We start from the raw sequence: 19,877 nt of genomic DNA, 5'->3' as shown, positions 1-19,877 counted from the left end.
ATTGTTGGGACAGTGGCTGAAGTGTCATCTCTTGAATAGCATATGGCAAACCCACTCTCAGAACATGAACCGTTTTCAAAAGCATTTCCTCATTTCCAAAATGCCACAAGAAATCACCAAAAAAATAAATAAAATTACGTAATTTACTCATATTAGGAGTCAGTCTGGGTAAATAGTGGTACCCTGGCTCATTTGTCTTTCTGTTCCCAGTTAAAAAAATAAAAAATCTTCACGCTCTTTGGCACTTTTTCAAATGTTTGATTCAAGTTGTGACAGAGTGTCCGCCTCTTGGTACAACGGCTTTGCAAACATTGCATGTTACTGTATTGCTTTGTGGTGTTTCAGCACCAGCTGACATGTCAGCGCAGAGTCTCAGCAGGATTTTTTCTCAGCGTAATGGGATGGAAAAATCACCTTAAAAAGCCAGGGGTTCGGAGGAGGCTTAGGCCACCACACCAACCCCAACAGATAAGTTGTGGTTTTAATTTACAGACTAACATCAAAGATTTCTAAAGAATCTTTTTTTTTTTACGTTAAAACTATTTTAATTACAAGTAAAAAGTTTTTTTTTTTAACTTCAAAATGTACAATAATCAGAAATTAATCTTGAAGTAAAAAAAACCAAAATGATTTTAATCAACTCCTGTGTATAAATTAGTAGTTCTAATGTTCCTGACACATGTCTACACTGTTCTGTGTTTTGGCCTGATGCCTCATTTCTTTTGGTTTTAAAGTAAGACTGTAAAAAAGGTTAAAAAAAAAATAAAAATAATAATAATAAAAAATGGCTTTACTTCGCAAAATTTGGATCTCAAATGCAGGCAATAATTTTTCAGAGGGTAATAAATCTTCCGGGGGAGGTTGCTCCTGATCTCCCCTATCAAGCAGCGCTTGGTGCATGGCTCTCAGTAGGAGAACTTCAACAGCTGCAGGAAAACCTTTTCCCCACCTCAGTGCCCAGCTCACTGCAGGAGAATGTCTCCACACAAAATAGCGCAACAGCCAAACTGCAGCGTACTTTTTTCAGGAAGCAGCGTAACGGGCCGTTACTCTGTTATAATGCTGGTGAGAACCCTGTAGCAACAGTACTTCCCCATGCCTGCCTGTTAGCTGGGGAATGAGGGAAGAGACCATCGAACATTTGCATCTCAGATTACTAGGGTTGCGTACCAAGAACCAGTTCTTTTCGGGTATCATTAATAATTGATTCAATCCACCAACATCAAAACCCTTTGTACTTAATGATTCCCTTATCGGCCCTTCAGAGCAGCCATTGTTTTTGAGGGTGTTTGTCGGAAAATGATCATTTCTCTATGTTGATTACAGACCCTGCAGTGGGTCTGTAATCAACCGCTTCTGCAGCGCAACTCCACTTTGAAGCGTGAACCAATGAAGTGGTGCTTCGATCCGCTGGCTCGTTGGTTCTTTGATTCGCTGCTCTTCAGAAGCAGAAAGTCCGCTTCTTAACCCCTCTCAAAGCCATTAAAATATGTCAATCGTGAGTCACTTTTGTGTGGATTAAAGTCACTAACGGGGAAGCTTGTCTTGTTGCAGTCAAGAAACGAGAACGTCCTCCGTTGGCACAGCTCCAAACACCGCTCTCTGCCGAGAGAGTCCAGTCAGAATTAATAACTTCAAAACGAATTGCCGCTTTAAATAAAATGACACCTCTTTCCAAGAGCTGTAATACAGACAAACTACAATTGACAAAGGTTTTTTCCTCCCAAAATGAGACAGCCTGCATTCTTTATAAATTATATCCTGCAGCACAGCCAGCTGCAAGAGCTCAGCGGTATGGAAAGACATTCATGCCAATAATGTCTGAAAGAAAGTGCTCTTGACAAAAACTACGATTTTGTTTATTTCCATTTATGTCCAGAGATCAAGGATCCACCATGTAGAGTTTATTATATCCAGAGTTTAAGGATCCAGTGACCAATTTCACATTTATTTACTTTAAGACTCAATAAAATGTTGACATATAAAACCTGTAAAAGCTACTTTTAGTACACAGAAAATTCACAAGAGGTATCGATAAGGAATCGGATCGATAAGCAGAATCAATATATAAAATCTTACCAATACCCATCCCTACACATTACAGTACTCTGTCTCATTGAGAGACATGCCTCCATTCAGAAACTCCCCCTCCCCTCCCTGCACCCCGCAGCAAACAGAGCATCAAGCTGAACTTGAGATGTTTCACAGACATGGTTCCTCTCCTGGATCGGAGAACTTCGCAGCTTGTATGGAAAATTTCCAATCCGTGAGTTACGTTGGTATCGGAAGCCAATACAGATACTGAATCAGATTGGCCCCATCCAAACCTAGAATGCACCAGAATGCACAAAATTGCTTCAAAATAGGGCTGCAGCTATCAATTATTTTAGTAATCAAGTATTCTATAGATTATTCTGGCGATTAATCGAGTAATCGGAGAAAAAGTACTTTTGCGTTTTTAAACAAATTTTTCATCCGATTACTCAATCAATCACCAGAATAATCAACAGAATACTCGATTACTAAAATAATCAATAGCTGCAGCCCTACAATGGTTTGTCTCAAATTATATTACTCTGCAACACCATATAAGCAAACAGACATGACACACAAGAATTACATAACCTCTTTCCTCCTGTGTCAGTTAGCAGAAAAATCCCCATCGTGCAGCAAGAGGGCTGAGGATGTCACAAAATGCGAGAAAATTTCTGTAACCCAGTCAGACATGAGACAGAGACTCATGCTGACAGCACACAAATTCATCATAAAGAAGAACAGATGGAAGAAGCCAATTCCCACCATGATATCATACAGGGAAATGTCTTGCTCCATCTCAGAACTTGGCCAAGAACCAGCGGATTACAAATGGACTCCAAATGTCATGAACAAACATGACAAAAAGGAATGGGTACTTTCTGTGCAACAACTGAAGCAACACAACAAACTGGAAGCAGGAGAAGACATCAAGAATTAAACTTTCCACAAATAGACATAAACAGTAATGGTGCCTTTGGAAACACAATAAGAGATTTGTTTGAGTAGATACATGACCCTTTCACCAGTTTGGGCATAATCCAGGATTAAAATAATTTTGCTCAATCAGTCCATAAGAAATACTACTTGTAGTAAAGTGAGCCTATAGGTCATTATACTGATAGTGAATAAAAGCTGAAGAAATTTCTGGATGAGCTTAAACTTTTGTGAAATCTACCAGAATAGATAACATTATAACTGCCATTCACATCACATGGAAAGTGGAACTGTTTTGATATTTAAATTATACAATGTGGAAACCTTACAAGAACTTATAAAAAGCACTGAAATACCATATTAGACAACAGGAAGCTTAAAATTCTTTTGAATGTTATTGTTCACAGAGAAATTATCTACAGCTACAAGTTGTTGTGTCCTCATTGTGTGGTAGAGAATATATTTGGAATCTTGTCTCAAAGTTAATTATTTATAATACACACACACACTATATATATATATATATATATATATATATATATATATATATATACACATACATACATACATACATACATACATACATACATACATACATACAGTAATGGATTGGTAAAAGTTGCATTTTCATTCGTTCTTATGATTTACATAATGTATCTTTAAAGCTATATTTATGATAGATGTATTGTATTCTGTTTTTATTTACATTTTACACAACGTCCCAACTTCATTGGAATTGGTGCTGTACAGTGACCATGAAGGGATTCAATTTATACTATGATATGAATTTTAGGTCACAACACCCAGTCCTACTGTTCACTCTATTGATGAACAGATGAAAACTGACCAAATCTGATCAGAATCAGGTAGATAATGCATTTTTGATTATTGTTAGTTAACCTTGATTCACTTAAAAAAAGAAAAAAAAGTGCTCTGGTCCTCTACATCTGTGATGAGCGAAGCAGCCACGAGATAAGCACAGCAACGTGTGTGTGCTTTTAAATACACACACGCACTTAGTGCAGTAGATATTTACAGAGGAATCCTTCAAATGGTGTACACAGTACACAGGAATCAAAATTTAAAAATGCTTCAATCATATTAAAAGGCATTACATATTATTTGTCTGATCATAAAGACTTCAAAAAGTTATAGTTTGGACCATCTATGACTGAATTCTATAGAGTTGTGGGGTAAAAAATAGCAATTTTTTTTTTATTTAAACTTTATGTAACCAGGTTAGTCCCATTGAGATCAAGATCTCTTTTACAAGGGAGACCCAGACAATTATAAAGTTTCCAATTCACCTCACCTGCAAGCCGGCGGACCTGGAGAGAACCCACGTGGGGTTCTCTCCAGTATATAACGGCTGAGTGGATCCTTGTCATTTGACTGGTGCTTTGATGTCACGTGACATGGATTATTCATCCCATTTGTTTTGCATTGCATTTAGAGTGCAAATTTGGTACCATACGTTTGGTACCATTGCACTCTGCACACACAAGGATACACACAAGCACTGTCCCGGTTGTGTGAGGGTGCGCACACGCGTCAGAATGACACAAGCAGGACAACAATTTGACTGAGCTAACTGATGGTGCTAGTTCTTGTAACACCACACACACACACACACACACACACACACACACACACACACACACACACACACACAAAAAAAAAAAAAATCCACTCCACTGTAAACCATCTGGATGCATGAAGAGCTGTTCAGATGAAAAGCTGACATGATTTTTGGCCAGACTGAGGAACTACATGGTCTTTTTTTTTTTTTTTTTGCAAGTATGAAGTCAGTGCACAGCATCACCGGACTACATGTCACAACTTGGACTCCTATTTAAAGATTGCGTTGGACTTTAGCAGCAGTAGAACACCAAAATGTAAGTCCCTTTTCTGTTGTTTATGAATTAATAAATAAAATATCAAATGACAAGCATCTATTTTAGCCGTTATATAAAACAAATAATGAATGTTTTTACATTATTTGAATGTAAGGTGAAAAGCTGGAACATACCATTCGACGAGGCGAATGGTATGTTCCAGCTTTCACCTTATAAAATATTCATACCACTGAACTCAAATATTCATTATTTGTATACTATAACATGTTACATATGTTACCCCATAACTTGACAACCAAGCATGACATATGTTGCAAACTATTCTTTTTTAAAAAACCCTTTAACTCAACCAATAATTTGCATTTTTTCAAAAGTTAGGGCACTTTTAACTTTTGACGCCTGTACAAACTGAAATTGACCTTTGACACCATTCTTGCTGTTTTTACCCCAAACATTTAGTCATAGATAGTGCAAATTATACCTTTTTGATCAGACAAATAATGTGGTACTGTTTTCATATGACTGAAGGATTTTAAAATTTTGCGCCAAATTTTGGTGCTTGCATCACCATTTGAAGGATTTTTTTCAGTTATCCGCTGCACTATGCTTCCCTTTAAATACACAGTAAGCCTCTGTTGGATCATCAGCAGTGCACGTCCACCTCCATGTTAGATAGCATGGAGTAGATGAGAACAACCAGCGAAACCTCCCCTTTCTCTTCTTGTCTGTTCCACAGCTGGACAGAGGCAGTGCATGGACTGACTCACAGGAAGTTAAGGTGGGAACTCCCCCCAAAACCCCTTAAAGGTCCACTCTTGTAGCCATGTTAAAGACATTTTTGCACATAATATTCACCAGATTCTAGTGCTTTGCAAAAATGAGATATAATTGAATAAAATAATAGATTGAATTATTTGTAATGTAGCCTAAAACCCAGGAGCTTCATACACTACACCAGTGATTTTCAACCTTTTATGAGCCGCGGCACCCTTTTTATATTTACAAAATCCTGCGGCACACCACCAACCAAAATAATATTATAATGCTATTACCTCTGGTTTTGCGCAAAACCCAATTATCGCAATAGAAAATTGATACAGAAAACACCGCATTTCGAAAATCCTCAAGCATTTTGCGCTCTGATCTCAAGTAGGGCTGTCATGATTAGGAATTTCTGGAGACGATTAATTGTCAGACAAATAATTGCGATTGACGAATATATTGTCTATTTTTTCTTTTTTTTCCCCTTCTTTATATTCTACTATTGTAGTATAATTACACAACTCTGGAAGAACGTTTGGCTTCTGTGAGTGGAGAAACTGGGAATGGTGCACCATTTTTATTTTTATCTTCATTTTACATACAGTCCCAACTTTTTCTGATTTGTGGTTGTTTGTTGCATTTCTGAAATTGTTTCTCCTCATCAGTCACGTTTTGTGCTTAAACACTGCATTAAGCTCAAGATTGAACAAATAAATACCTTTGGAAAATAACAGCTGTTAAAGTTCAGAGTTCTCACCTGCTTTTTGTGATTTCTGCGTCTGAACATTGTTTTTTTTTTGTGGCTCAGTTCATTCATATATTCTCATTTTTTAAATATGTTTTTAAAGATATTTGACCGTTTATTTCATCTCATGATCTCATAAATTCAGCATACGACGCGCACATGGTGTGAACAGGATGGTAACGGCAGAATCACACCTTTTGAGAAAGTTCAGAGAGAAGTAAAGGCAGCTTCACGTTTCCCTTTTGTTAACGTCCACTCGGGTTAAAATCCTCTCTCTGCTCCGCGCTTGCTGCGCACTGAACGTGTCGCGCCTGCATTCAGGAATCTCCCTCACCCACCCCCTCCCTCACAGTCTGCAGCCTAACTCCACACGCGGGCGCGCACACACAGGCACAGACACACACACACACCGACAGCTCCGCATTTTAGATGGCACTGTTTTAATCGGCCGTCAGCCTCCTTGTTGTTGTCCCGCCTTAAGACGAGAGCGAGGCTGCAGCACGTTTGACATCAGATTCTGAGTCGTTTTATGCTTTGTGGATAAAATAAATAATTCACGGTAATCGCGAATATGAAAAATAATCGCGAATATGAAAAATACCCACGGCACCCCTGACGATCGATCACGGCACCCTAGGGTGCCGCAGCACCCCGGTTGAGAATCACTGCACTACAGTCTTATTTTATTCAAATGTATCTTTTCGCGCCATGGGCGCTCCAGCTGCACCTCGTCACCAAACCCACTGATATGGGACAAGTCAGGATCCCTGTTGTGTGGGCCGCCAGAAGAGGAGGTACTGCTGGCCCACCACCAGAGGGCGCCCTGCCTGGAGTGCGGGCTCCAGGCACCAGAGGGCGCAGCCGCCTCACAGGAGCAGCTAGGGTGACAGCTGTCACGCATCACCTGCAACAGCTGTTACCAATCAGCAGGGGTACATCAGCAGGACGACGTCTCCACCTCTTTGCCGAGATATCGTTCTACCTGGAAGGTAATATTCTCAGCTGACTGCTTGACAGTAACCTTTTGTGATTTTTGTAAGTGATAACAGACCTTTTTTCCAACGAGAGGTGGAGGTAGCTTTCCTGCCGTGCGGATTACTGGGTGCAAACGCGCCCACCTTTAATTGTGTTTTTGTTCCTCACCAGCAGTACCAGGTCCGACATGCGGAGGCAGTGGCCACCTGGGAGTTCGGGACTTGGCGGCTCCAGTATTCCCGGGGTCTGGTGGCGGAGGAAATCGTGTGGTTCCGGTTCTGCTTTGGACAGGTGTCTCCTATCTTCGAGCCTGCCCACACGACACCTTTGTGAATTGATTCTGATCTATTGTTGTAATCTGTTGTATGTGTTGTGCACATTCACAACAGTAAAGTGTTGTTATTTGACCTACTCCATTGTCCGTTCCTTTGCGCCCCCTGTTGTGGGTCTGTGTACCGACACTTTCCCAACAATCGCAATAGGTCAAGTGGTTCTCTCATTGTACACTGTAGTTGTCCTTTGGGACAGGTCCTTGAAAATACTTAATGTCCGACAAATTCTGCGATGCATTCCTTGACACTCGCAAATTTCGCTCTCACTCTCTTTTATTGGAATCACTGGAGCTAGACAGAAATGTATTTATTTCAGTCATTTACATCTCAGAGTGGGCTGATGTGAAAACTGGGTGGTATGAATCACAAATCATCTTCCTCGACACCCAAATATAAGCATAACATTTTGGGCTAAAGTGATGTAGCTTTGTGCCACTGTACACAATAACAAAAAATATCATATGTTTGGTGCAAACATAAACACAAATGAGTTGCGTTACACATAGCAAATCAGTGCTGTATTGTCAGAGCAATCAGATGACTTGATCCTTGCTCAACAAAAGCCAAAAAAATAAAGTTTCAAATGGAATAAAAGGTTCACACCAGCTGCAGGCAGAACAGATCGTGACAAGCTTATGAGAATCGCTTGAAGGAGGGGAGAAGGGGAGATGACTCACCTTACATCATCACCTGTGCTTTATATGTAATGAGATTTTCCACATTCCTTCAAATTAAGCAACCAAGAGACATGCCAACACAGAGCAACATGTTTCAGCCTGAAAGCTTCAATGTCATCCATGAAACAGCAGACTGGTTTCTCAACTTTAAAGATGAATGAGAGCAGGAATTAATAAGTCATGACCAGCAACAAACACAAACAACATTACACAGTTATGACTCCTACAGGAGCCAGAGACTCAGAGCGTTAAGTGCTTACAGTAGCAGCAGGTGGACAAAAAATGTATGTGCTAACCACTGTAAGACTGGACGAGAAACAGAGTGTTTACCATCAGAGTGCAAGGCTGCATCGTTGTCCATCTCTTCTCTTCCGTGAAAGCAGGATGAAAAAGAAAGAGAAAGAGAGGGGAGGGAGAGGAGGCAGAGATGAAAAGGTTTTGCGATCTTTCAAGTTATGGTTCTTTCCTGGTCTTCAGTAAGCTATCATACTTCAGACAAACTGTGGTCCTTTGTTCCCTGCTCATCTCACCCCTGGTTCTTTTAAAGTGGTGAAACAACACACACATCCCAGCCTTGTCACCTTTCTCCCTATGACTGCAGACTACTCCATCACTGGCTGCTTAGCTTTGTGACTTCCAACCTAGTTGGCAGATGACTTGCTAACACTGGCAAAAACAATGTGGAGAACAGATGATAATATTTTCAGCATTCCATTTTCATATCTAACACTACTGGTACAACAATCATTTGGTCTCCAAGATTGACAGAGTACCAAATCCCTCCTGGAAGACAGATCCACTCTCACTAATCTCCTTAAAGATTCTCTGGACAGTGAAGATCAGACAGACAGACACACAGACGCCAATTTGGTGATTTCCATCAGTGACCTCGAGACAAGTCACCAAAGGTCACAACCAAAATATGAACGTTGGTGTGACAAATATCTCTGGCAGCCTGCCATTTAAGCGCTGTTATGTCTCCAACATTCACTTATATATAGGGATGGGTATTGATAAGATTTTATAGATATCAATGCTATTATCAACCAGATTCTTTGGCGATTCCCTTATCAATACCACCTGTGAATTTTCTGTGTACAAAAAGTAGGCTTTACAGGTTAATAACATTTTATTGAGACTTAAAGTAAATAAAGATGAAATTGGTCATTGGATCCTTGACCTCTGGACATAAATAAAAATAAATAAAATCTGTACATGGTCACTGGATCCTTGATCTCAGGTTCATCCAGGAGTCAACAAGACCTTATTTGTCCTCATGTACTGTAATAAATATTCCAGAGAAAGGCAAGAGCTTCCCTCAGAATCGAGAAGAATAGGCCTGAAAAAAGTTTCTGTTGGATGCATTTTAGACATTGGATCAGCAGGTTAGATCAATTGGAAAATTTCATACACACTATTATTATTATTACTTCTATTTTGTCATTTGATTATTTAAATGGACCACAGCAGAAATAAGTATTTTCTCTTCCTTTGACACCCATGTGTTTCTAATGCATTTACAATTATATTACATATTTACATTGAACTCATTAAATAAAATCATGCACGCACGCTTTTCATATATAGATGATGTTAGTTAATATCCATAGATTCTCCAAAAATATTAGTACGATCAATGTTCTGTTTTGGCAGTGTTAATCCTTGACCCAAAATACATAAACATACCAAACGGCAAATGTCAGCTCTCCCCAGTTTCTCCATGATTGAAGACATTTTTGTCTTTTCTGCATTCTGCTGCAAGCATGTGCTTTTATTTTTACACACCCACAAAGACGGTGGCGGAAGACAGCCAAAGCACTACACTTCTCACTCATGGTAACTGCAACATGACACTTAACTAAACTGACTAAACCAATTTGAACTACAAAACCACAATTTATCAATAACACTAACAACACTGTTAAACTAACATGAACCATAACTAGAAGCACTCAGAGAGTGCAAACCTCCACCAAGGCCATGGGGTCACTGACGCCATAACATCTACACGCCGTGGAATCATTGAACCTAAAAAAGTCTAAAAATGATGTTTGCTCAGTAGTAAAAAAAGTTTCATCTGTTGTGACTGGATAGCATGTATTCTTAGCGCTTGGCATCACAGTTTATTGCAACTTGCACCTTTCCCAGAAGCTCCTGTCATCTGAGCACTGATATTGATACTGCATGTGCTTATCGACAAAAACAAATGAGACACAAAATTCAATTTATTATTCAACTAAACGGCAAATATATCAATTTTTTAACATTTATGAAACACTTCTCTAAACAAGGCCATAGGGTCACTGACCCTAAAGAGATTCCCTCCTTGGCACAGTGATCTATTTCTTTTTGTCTCTTTCTCTAAAATTGTATATAATAATCATTAGATTATTAATATATAAACAAAAATAAATGTAAGAAATATTACAATTTGAAAACAAATGCACCCAAACGTGATGACAGCTGCAACTGCTTAATGCTAACTTTTAACATTGAAAATGCCATAGACATGCTAACGTATTAGCATCGGGATCCGGATTGTCATTTCCAACCACTCCACAAAATTTCATCAAAATCCGTTCAAAACTTTGAGTTATCCTGCTGACAAACAGACAGACAGACAGACAAACAAACAAACGCAACTGAAAACATAACCTGTTTGGCAGAGGTAACAAATGCACCCGAACATGATGACAGCTGCAACTGCTTAATGCTAACTTTTAACATTGAAAATGCCATAGACATGCTAACACATTAGCATCGGATCCGGATCACCACTAAAATTTAATCACTTGTTCCTCTTGTCATTTCAAACCACTCCACAAAATTTCACCAAAATCCGTTCAAAACTTTTTGAGTTATCCTGCTGACAAACAAACGCGACCGAAAACATAACCTCCTTGACGGAGGTAATAACAATATTTAAAACCCCAAAACCCCAAACTCCCATGGTGCACTGCAGTACCATGTCCATTGATCAATGTTGTTAAATATTGCTAATTTCTCAAAAAAAAAAAAAATTTCTTATCAACTAGGGCAGTCACAATTATTACAATATTCGCCAATCGCGATTATTTTTCATATTCGGGATTATTTTTCATATTCGCGATTACCGTGAATTATTTATTTTATCCACAAAGCATAAAACGACTCAGAATCTGACGTCATTGTGCTGCAGCCTCGCTCACTCTGTTTCACTCTCGTCTTAAGGCAGGACAATAACATGGAGGGTGAGGAGTGATCCGTCCTGCTGTTTGGATAAGACAGCCGATTAAAACAGTGGCCGTCTTCTTCAAAGCTGTCTAAAATGCGGAGTTTACAGAAGGAGCTGTCGGTGTGTGTGTGTGTGTGCACGCGCGCGGAGTCAACAGGCTGCAGACTGCGAGGGAGGGGGTGGGAGATTCCTGAATGGAGGCACGGCACGTTACAGTCTGCTCCGAACCATCAGTGCACGTAAGACACCGAGCGTGGAGCAGAGAGAGGATTTTAACCCGAGCGAACATGTTAAGAAAACAAAACCAAAATGTGGAGCTGCTTTTACTTCTCTCTAAACTTTCTCTCCTGGTGTGATTCTGCCGTTACTATCCTGTTCTCACCATGTGCACATCGTGTACTGAATTTATGAGATGAAATAAATGGTCAAATATCTTTAAAAACATTTAAAAAATGAGAATATATGAATGAACTGAGCAAAAATTACACACGAGTTAAAAAAAAACCCTGATGCGGAGTAGCTGTGGTGATGTTCAGACGCACAGATCACAAAAAGCAGGTGAGAACTCTGAACTTTAACAGCTGTTATTTTCCAAAGGTATTTTTGTTCAATCTTGAGCTTAATGTAGTGTTTAAGCACAAAAGTGACTGATGAGGAGAAATGATTTCAAAAATGCAACAGAAACAACCACAAATCAGAAAAAGTTGGGACTGTATGTAAAATGAAGATAAAAATAAAAATGTTGCACTATTCCCAGTTTCTCCACTCACAGAAGCAAACGTTCTTCCAGAGTTGTGTAATTATACTACGATAGTGGAATATGAAGAAGGGAAAAAAGAAAAAAAATAGACAATATATTCGTCAATCGCAATTATTTGTCTGACAATTAATCGTCTCCAGAAATTCCTAATCGTGACAGCCCCATTATCAACTTTCCATTTTCGCAGCATTCATCCTTGACTCAAAACACATAAGCATACCAAACGGCAAATGTCAGCTCTCCCAAGTTTCTCCATGATCAAAGCCATGTACACCCACACGCGCACGCACACAGAGGCCAATTAGCCATTATAATGCAGATAAATGATTCATATAGTACTATTTGACATGGCTCTGAGTTACACAAACCTTTAAGAATTTTCCAGAAGTTTTCATTTCAGTCCAAACAACAAATCTTTACCTGTTTATTGCATATACTCAGTGCTCTCCTCCGATTATATCCCTGAAAACAGTATTTAAGTATGATACAACACTGAACCAGCATGAAACCATTCACCACACAACTGTCTGATTACCTCTGCACCCTTAAAAAGGAAAAAAAAAATACCACAAAGCATTGTGCTATTTTTACATTCATCTTACAACCCCAATTCCAATGAAGTTGGGAAATTGTGTGAAATGTAAATAAAAACAGAATACAATGATTTGCAAAATTCTCTTCAACTTATATTCAATTGAATACACCACAAAGACAAAATACTTAATGTTCAAACTGATAGACTTTCTTGTTTTTGTGCAAATATTTGCTCATTTGGAAATGTATGCTTGCAACACATTTCAAAAAAGCTGGGACAGGGGCAACAAAAGACTGGGAAAGTTGATGAATGGTCAAAGAACACCTGTTTAAAACATTCCACAGGTGAACAGGTTAAGTGGAAACAGGTGAGTGTCATGACTGGGTATAAAAGGAGCATCCCCAAAAGGCTCAGCCATTCACAAGCAAAGTTGGGGTGAGGATCGCCAGTTTGTGAACAACTGCGTAAAAAAAATAAAAAATAAAAAATAGTCCAACAATTTAAGAGCCAGTTTTTATGAGTCAGGCAGGCTGTGATAGTGACCAACTCAGATTTTGCTCGTGACCCCAGACTGTTGAACAACTGAAGTCATACATCAAGCAAAAACAGAAAAGAATTCCACCTACAAAGCTTCAACAATTACTGTCCTCAGTTCCCAAACGCTTATTGAGTGTTGTTAGAAGGAAAGGTGATGTAACACAGTAGTAAAGATACCAGCTTTTTTGAAACGTGTCGCAGGCATCCATTTCAAAATGAGCAAATATTTGCACAAAAACAAAGTTTATCAGTTTGAACATTAACTCTCTTGTCTTTGTGGTGTATTGAATTGAATATAGGTTGAACATGATTTGCAAATCATTGTATTGTGTTTTTATTTACATTTTACACAATGTCCAAACTTCATTGGAATTGGGGTTGTATTTTAATACAAATTACCTCAAATAAAAGCTAAACGATGCACTTCAAGCTTGTATTGATGTTTCACTTCAACTCCAATATTAGCAGAGGTTTTATTTAACTCACGGAGGTCATGATTGACTAAGATGTTGATATTTGTCTTTTTATTCCCTGTGGCTGTTTCTTTTGATTTGTACATTGCCTTAATATTCTGTTATTATATTTAATGTTCTCAATTGTAAAGCACTTTCAAATTTCCTAAATAAAAGTTGTTTATAAATTGTTATTAATCTGCAGTGGACATGTATACAAATACATACATTGGACCAAACTAATTGCTTTCAACAAGCGTAAACCTGCAAATAAGGTCTTCATGATTTGGTTTGGCATTTGTCTTAATGCCAAACCAAAAAACAACTCATGATCACTCTAAACCAAATGCTAGTCAAAAAATGAAAATTATTGGACAACTATTTACAAAATGTCTTCAAATCAGTTAAATAATTTTTCAAGCAAAAATTACTCTTGCTCAAGCTTGTAAAATATAACTTACTTAAATTGAAACTTTAAGTATCTTTGAACTACTTAATATATTTTACTAATGAAAGCTGAACTGAATTAAATTTAACAACTAATAACAGTGAAAAAAATACATTCCAAGTGAATTGTATTGTTTATTATTTGTACTTTATTATTTATGTATTTCTATCAGTGAAACAAACTACCAGTTTTAATACTAATCTGTTCAGCAGTTTACAATTTTCAAACAATATGCACGATGTGTGGTTTAAAGCAAGCCCCTGTTGTTGGAAGTGAAACAGCCACAACGAAAGCTCGTGGTGCTCCTGGCAGCAGAATGTGAGCCCTCTCTCAGACTGAGCACCTTTACCCACAGAAACCCAAAGTGAACAACAGGAAACTCTCGACAATAGCCCCTCCACACAAAACACATGCTGCTTCCATGTTGATCTCCTTAGTGGTTAATGGAACGCAAATGTCATTCATGATTTACAATTCCACTGTGAAAAACAGTGGCATGCTTAACCTCTCTCTCAGAAGGACAGAGGAGATCTCTGCTCCATCACGCAATTCATAAATGGGCAATAAGTCACCAACAATACAACATGTACAACAAAGCAACGGACCAGCTGGTTGCAAAGACTGGAGGCACTCCAGACCTCTCTGGAAATGTCTACAAAAATTACTAAATCCACTGCCCTGTCTTTTGTTGCACCATGCAGTACACATACGAGCTAATTAAGCCCCCCGGCCCCCATATACCATTGTTTTATATTAAACTGAAATTTGTAACTTTAATTTCTGTTGGAATAGTTATGTTATGTCAAAGAAGGGGGGGGGGGGAATTCTAGGGTTCCGAAAACTTGTACATAATATTGCATTTTTCCAAGAATTTCACATGCTGAAATTTAAGTATGTTTAAAGTAAATTTGATTTTGTTGGATGCTGTCATAGGCCGCTCTGTGTACACCCAATCCTGTCATGTGACAGAAATAAAGCAGAATAGGTCCAGATTCATACTTGGCTGGCAGACCACTTAGGAAGACCAGGGGCTGTGTGCGATTCTCCGTGTAGAACTGGAGCTGCATCAGGAAGGGCATGCTGCATAAAAAAAAAATCCCAATGCAAATCTGTACTGAATCCGCCGTGGTGACCCTGAACAACCGCAGGGAGCAGAAAGACAAACAATAAGCTGTCACAGCACGAATTTTAAGCCCCAGTCACACAGCACTGACAAAAGACACTGGGTGCAGAAATGATCACAGGCTGGCTGCAGAGAGCACAGACTGGCTGCAGAAATGATCACAAGCTGGCGCTCCGTCTTATACCCGCAGTTAGTCACGTCACCATGAATGTTTCATTTTGATTTTGTTTAAAGCGTCAAGGTCACCGTTCGCTTCATTTTTCTTTTGTTAGTTTCGGTTTTGTTTCATTCTTTTATGCGCTCTGGACTTGCAGGCTTTTCGGTGAGGGGAAAAGTGCAGACTTATTCGTCCACTTTTTCTCGACGATTTGTGACTTTTTTCCTTCATTCAGCAATCACCGTGTGCCATGTGACCGGGACCTTAGCAAGAGTAATCCTTTGTTTGTGTAATCTGTCTGAATTTCCAACTCGACCCCCCCACCCCCTTTTTTTTTTTTTTTGGTGCTCCAAGGAGAGACACACTTGAGGGCATTTTTGCTATTTTTATGGCTCTCACTGGTGTGAAAGTGCTCTTTCGAGTTTTTGGGCAGTGTGTTTTGTTATTGTAGATAGGCGCTGACCGTCACTGATGACATACAGTGAATCTTTCTCACCTCATCAAAAATTATCAAGCGACACAGGGTAAATCATCCTCTTTTTACTTCACAGTCAGTATGAAAGAAATGTATATATGAATCAACTGATAACCGACAGAGCCCAGAGTCAAAAGAACTGTCAACAGTTATCCTTGATAGGCAGTTCCTGGAACATAAGATGTTCTATGAAACAGGAATGTAACCCAGTACCTGGAAAAATCCCATGGTGTTATCTACAGTAGAACATGATGAAGTGGTGTCATATAGCAGGGAAGAGCAAGGTCCCAAATGTGCACCGTCTAGGCAGGGGTGCCTGTGAGTGGGGTCCAGGGGCATGGTCCCCAGGGAAAATTTTAAATACGGATGTATATTTGGGGCATACAGTACAATCATAATATGAAACAAAAAAATAAAAGTTTATTTTTAAAAATTTCAGTAAACAGCTTTGTTCTGGTTTTGTTTTTACCATGTCTCATCACTCCACTTAATGCAGCACTGCAGTCATAAAATTAGAACACAGATTGACTGAATAATGTTTTAGTTCAATTCAATTTATTTTATTTAGATAGCACCAAACCACAGCAATACTGCCTCAAGTTGTGGAGTACAAGGTGTAGACTCCACCTGGATGTCTCTGTGACCTGAGTGCAGCAACAGGACGTGCTTTGAAGCTGAGAAACTTTTTAAACACGGTCCAAAAAGACACTCCTGCACAGTCCGGCCGGTGTGCGCATCCGTCAGGCTGCAGTTCACCTGTGTTGACAGAGTCATTAAATGCAACAGTTCTGTGTGTGCGCCCAGTGCAAGGTTGGAAAAATGATGCAGGAAAAAGAATGAGCCAAAGGGTTCTCTGTCACTAAAAACAAACAAAAAAAAAATTATAAAGCTACCAAAATGAGTGGCCGCTTTAATTATATACACCCGCACGTTGATTATAAACACCTGTGTGGATCACATGACTTCCCAAACATAAAATACCACAGGATCCACAAACACACAATCAACCTATCCATAACAACTTGAGAGTGTGTGTATATAATTAAAGTGGACACTAACAGCCATAGTCTGTAACTGTGGAATGGTTTATAGAAGTATATTTGAAAGTTACAGATTTTGGTTCTTAACAACCTGAAACATGAAGACCAGCTAGAACCAAACCATGGATTCCTGGACAGTCGCCTCTTGTGTTTCTTCTTGCTGACTTTATTTCTTCGTGGCTTACAGTCATTTTGACACCGGTGAGCCCAACTTTACACTTTGTGTTCGTCTCTTTGTCTGCAAAATCGCTCTTTTGCACATGTTAAACTGTTTGGTTTCAAAAGAAAGAACTGAAAATCAGATCGTTAGTTTGTAGCCCTCATAATAACTTCAGTCACAGCTTGTCACCTAAAAGTGTTGCTGCACAGAGGAAACTAAAGGAAAAAAGAAAAAAGAAATACAGAAGGAGAGGTTTGTTTTTAATGTGATGAGTTTGAACACAGGGTGAGCTCATGTGATCCCATCTCCCTGGACATAATTCTGAGCTAAACCACATCCAATCCTTGAGACTGAATGCTTGCAAAGTGAAAATCTTTAAAACAGATCATCATCCGTCTGGACGCAATTTGTTTTTTTATGCACAACGCTGATCTGTCAGTGTGTGATGGATCACCAATTGGTCAGTCAGTGGCTGCATAAGAGTTTTCTGCTTACCAGGTGGGCCCCACCCAGCACATGTCATCGTGATTCCTTCTATTCTAACAACCATGCACTAAAACAGGAAGCATCAAGATCCTAAAGACTTGGACAGTTAGTCTCCTGCAAAGATACCAGCATCACCAAACACCTTTGTCCAAGGACCTCATGTCTTAACAGTAATTCTTATATTTAGTTTGCCCAGTTATTTATGACTTATGAAAATGAAGGAACTGTGTAAATAAGTGTGTGTAACTCTGAAATGGTTATTGCAATTTTTTTGTGAAACCCCTTTCACTAAAGTCAAAAGTTTACACTTTACAAAAAGTTGACAAGTTTGAATATCTTCATGGTTTCATTTAAACTCCACAGTACTGGTGTACAGAAGCAACATTATAAAAACTACATCACTGACTGAGTTCTTATAGCCCAGGCTGCACACTCAATTATGACTGGTCCTCTTATTTATAACTTCTGTGTAGGAAAATGTGTTATCAGGCTATCCCTAATTTCCTTAAAGAAAGTGGCTATCCATATATAGCCATATTGCTAATACAAAATTGTATCCTTATGTAACTGTGTTAATTATACCATAGTGTCAAGGCTGGGGTTTGTACTTGGGTTATGGCAAGGGTTTGGGATGGGATTTATCCCATAACCATTTGTACATGGCATGTATGATAACTTCAAGCTTTGACCCACTGCAGACTGTAAGACACTGTGGCGAAAGTGTTCGGGGTCGGACTTCTGAGCCAAAGGCCCAATGTTGGTTTCCTTTTTTCTACTTGAAGTATAAATGCATATACGTATGACAATCATCCCAACCATACATAATTACTAATATGTTGTAACCAAAGAAAACATTTAAGACTGTCACTTCAAAATGCAACTTCTGTCGTGGGTATGGACAGCAAAAAGGAAAGGTGCATAGCCTCATAATCACATGATCAAGATTGCCCAATCAAAAGCACTATTGTGTACGATAAACAGGGCTGAGTAAGGACAGCCACTGCCTTTCCTAAATTAGCCACATTTGCCTGGTCAAACAAGTACCTCTAACTAGGCAGGAACACTTAGTTTTAGATCTTGTTCTAGATGTTTCTTGGAGAATGGGACCGTGTGCTAGATAAGAACTCCTAAACACGAGTCAGCCTGTTGATTCAATGATATGTGGATAACACAAGGCACCTCCCACTTGTAAACAACAACAACAACACTGATGCTGTGTCTGACTGGAATACCTGTGGTTGTTCTCGTCAGTATCAGCAGCTGAGACTGGGCGGGCGCGCGCGCGCGCGCACACACACACACACACACACACACACACACACACACACACACACACACACACACACACACACACACACACACACACAAAATCATCACAAGCTGGAAGAGTGTCACTAAACTACATAGCGGTATGTACACACAGCCCGACATCTAGCAGAGCAGCCGACGCACAGAGTTTGATGTTCTACGCACCTTCTCACTATGACAGACACAAAAAGCGGCTTCACCTCGGTTGCCCTAAGGCCAGCTAACGGTGCTGCTAACACAGCTAGCGGGAGGGGGGTTACAGCTTTGAGGAAAACTCACCCTCTGGGCCCGCTACGTGTTTAGACGAGCGTCTTCCATTCACAGTTTTCGCCACTCGGCTGTTCCCCCCAGTCTTCTTACTCGACGCCATCTTCGCCCACTTTGTAGTTTCGCACCGCCTCGTACGTCCACAACGTACATACCTGCAGGTTCCACACAGGCCACGCCCCCACCTATAAGAGCCACCAGTGGAACGATCGCGCGGGGGGAAGACTATCCAATCAGAATGCTCTAACGACAATAAGTTCCCGCCCATTCCGTTTATTTATTAAACAGTTTGATATAAATACCAATCTCAAAATTCCGTCTTTAATCGTTTTTTTCTCAATGTCGAGTAGGAGAATTTGCAATAATATTTCCAATAGATTCGAGATTCAAACAACTTTATTGATCCCTAAAAGGCAAATTCATATCACACCCATTCACCTCAGACAAGAAATACAGCAATTGAGTCCCGGCTTGAAATTATGCACATTTGAAAGAAAATGATAGCGTATGTACTGCTTTGGCATCTTCATCTTCTTCTTTCTCCCGTTGGGGTCATGACAGCAGATCAATCGTTTCCATCTCACCCTGTCCTCTGTAT

General features: G+C 39.4%; 1 protein-coding gene across 1 annotated transcript in view; it reads right to left on the bottom strand.

Moving 5' to 3' along the window:
- lipeb (lipase, hormone-sensitive b) overlaps nucleotides 1-19,459 on the bottom strand; it is a 90,738-nt gene extending 71,279 nt beyond the window's left edge. Inside the window, 1 exon segment of the mRNA XM_034174011.1 lies at nucleotides 19,292-19,459. Coding sequence (XP_034029902.1) covers nucleotides 19,292-19,382 — 91 coding nt within the window. The 5' untranslated portion in view covers nucleotides 19,383-19,459.
- Between the last annotated feature and the right edge of the window lie 418 nt (nucleotides 19,460-19,877).

Source organism: Thalassophryne amazonica, chromosome 7, assembly GCF_902500255.1.
Source record: "Thalassophryne amazonica chromosome 7, fThaAma1.1, whole genome shotgun sequence".
Taxonomy (NCBI): domain Eukaryota; kingdom Metazoa; phylum Chordata; class Actinopteri; order Batrachoidiformes; family Batrachoididae; genus Thalassophryne; species Thalassophryne amazonica.
This window is presented reverse-complemented; position numbering and strand designations above follow the sequence as displayed.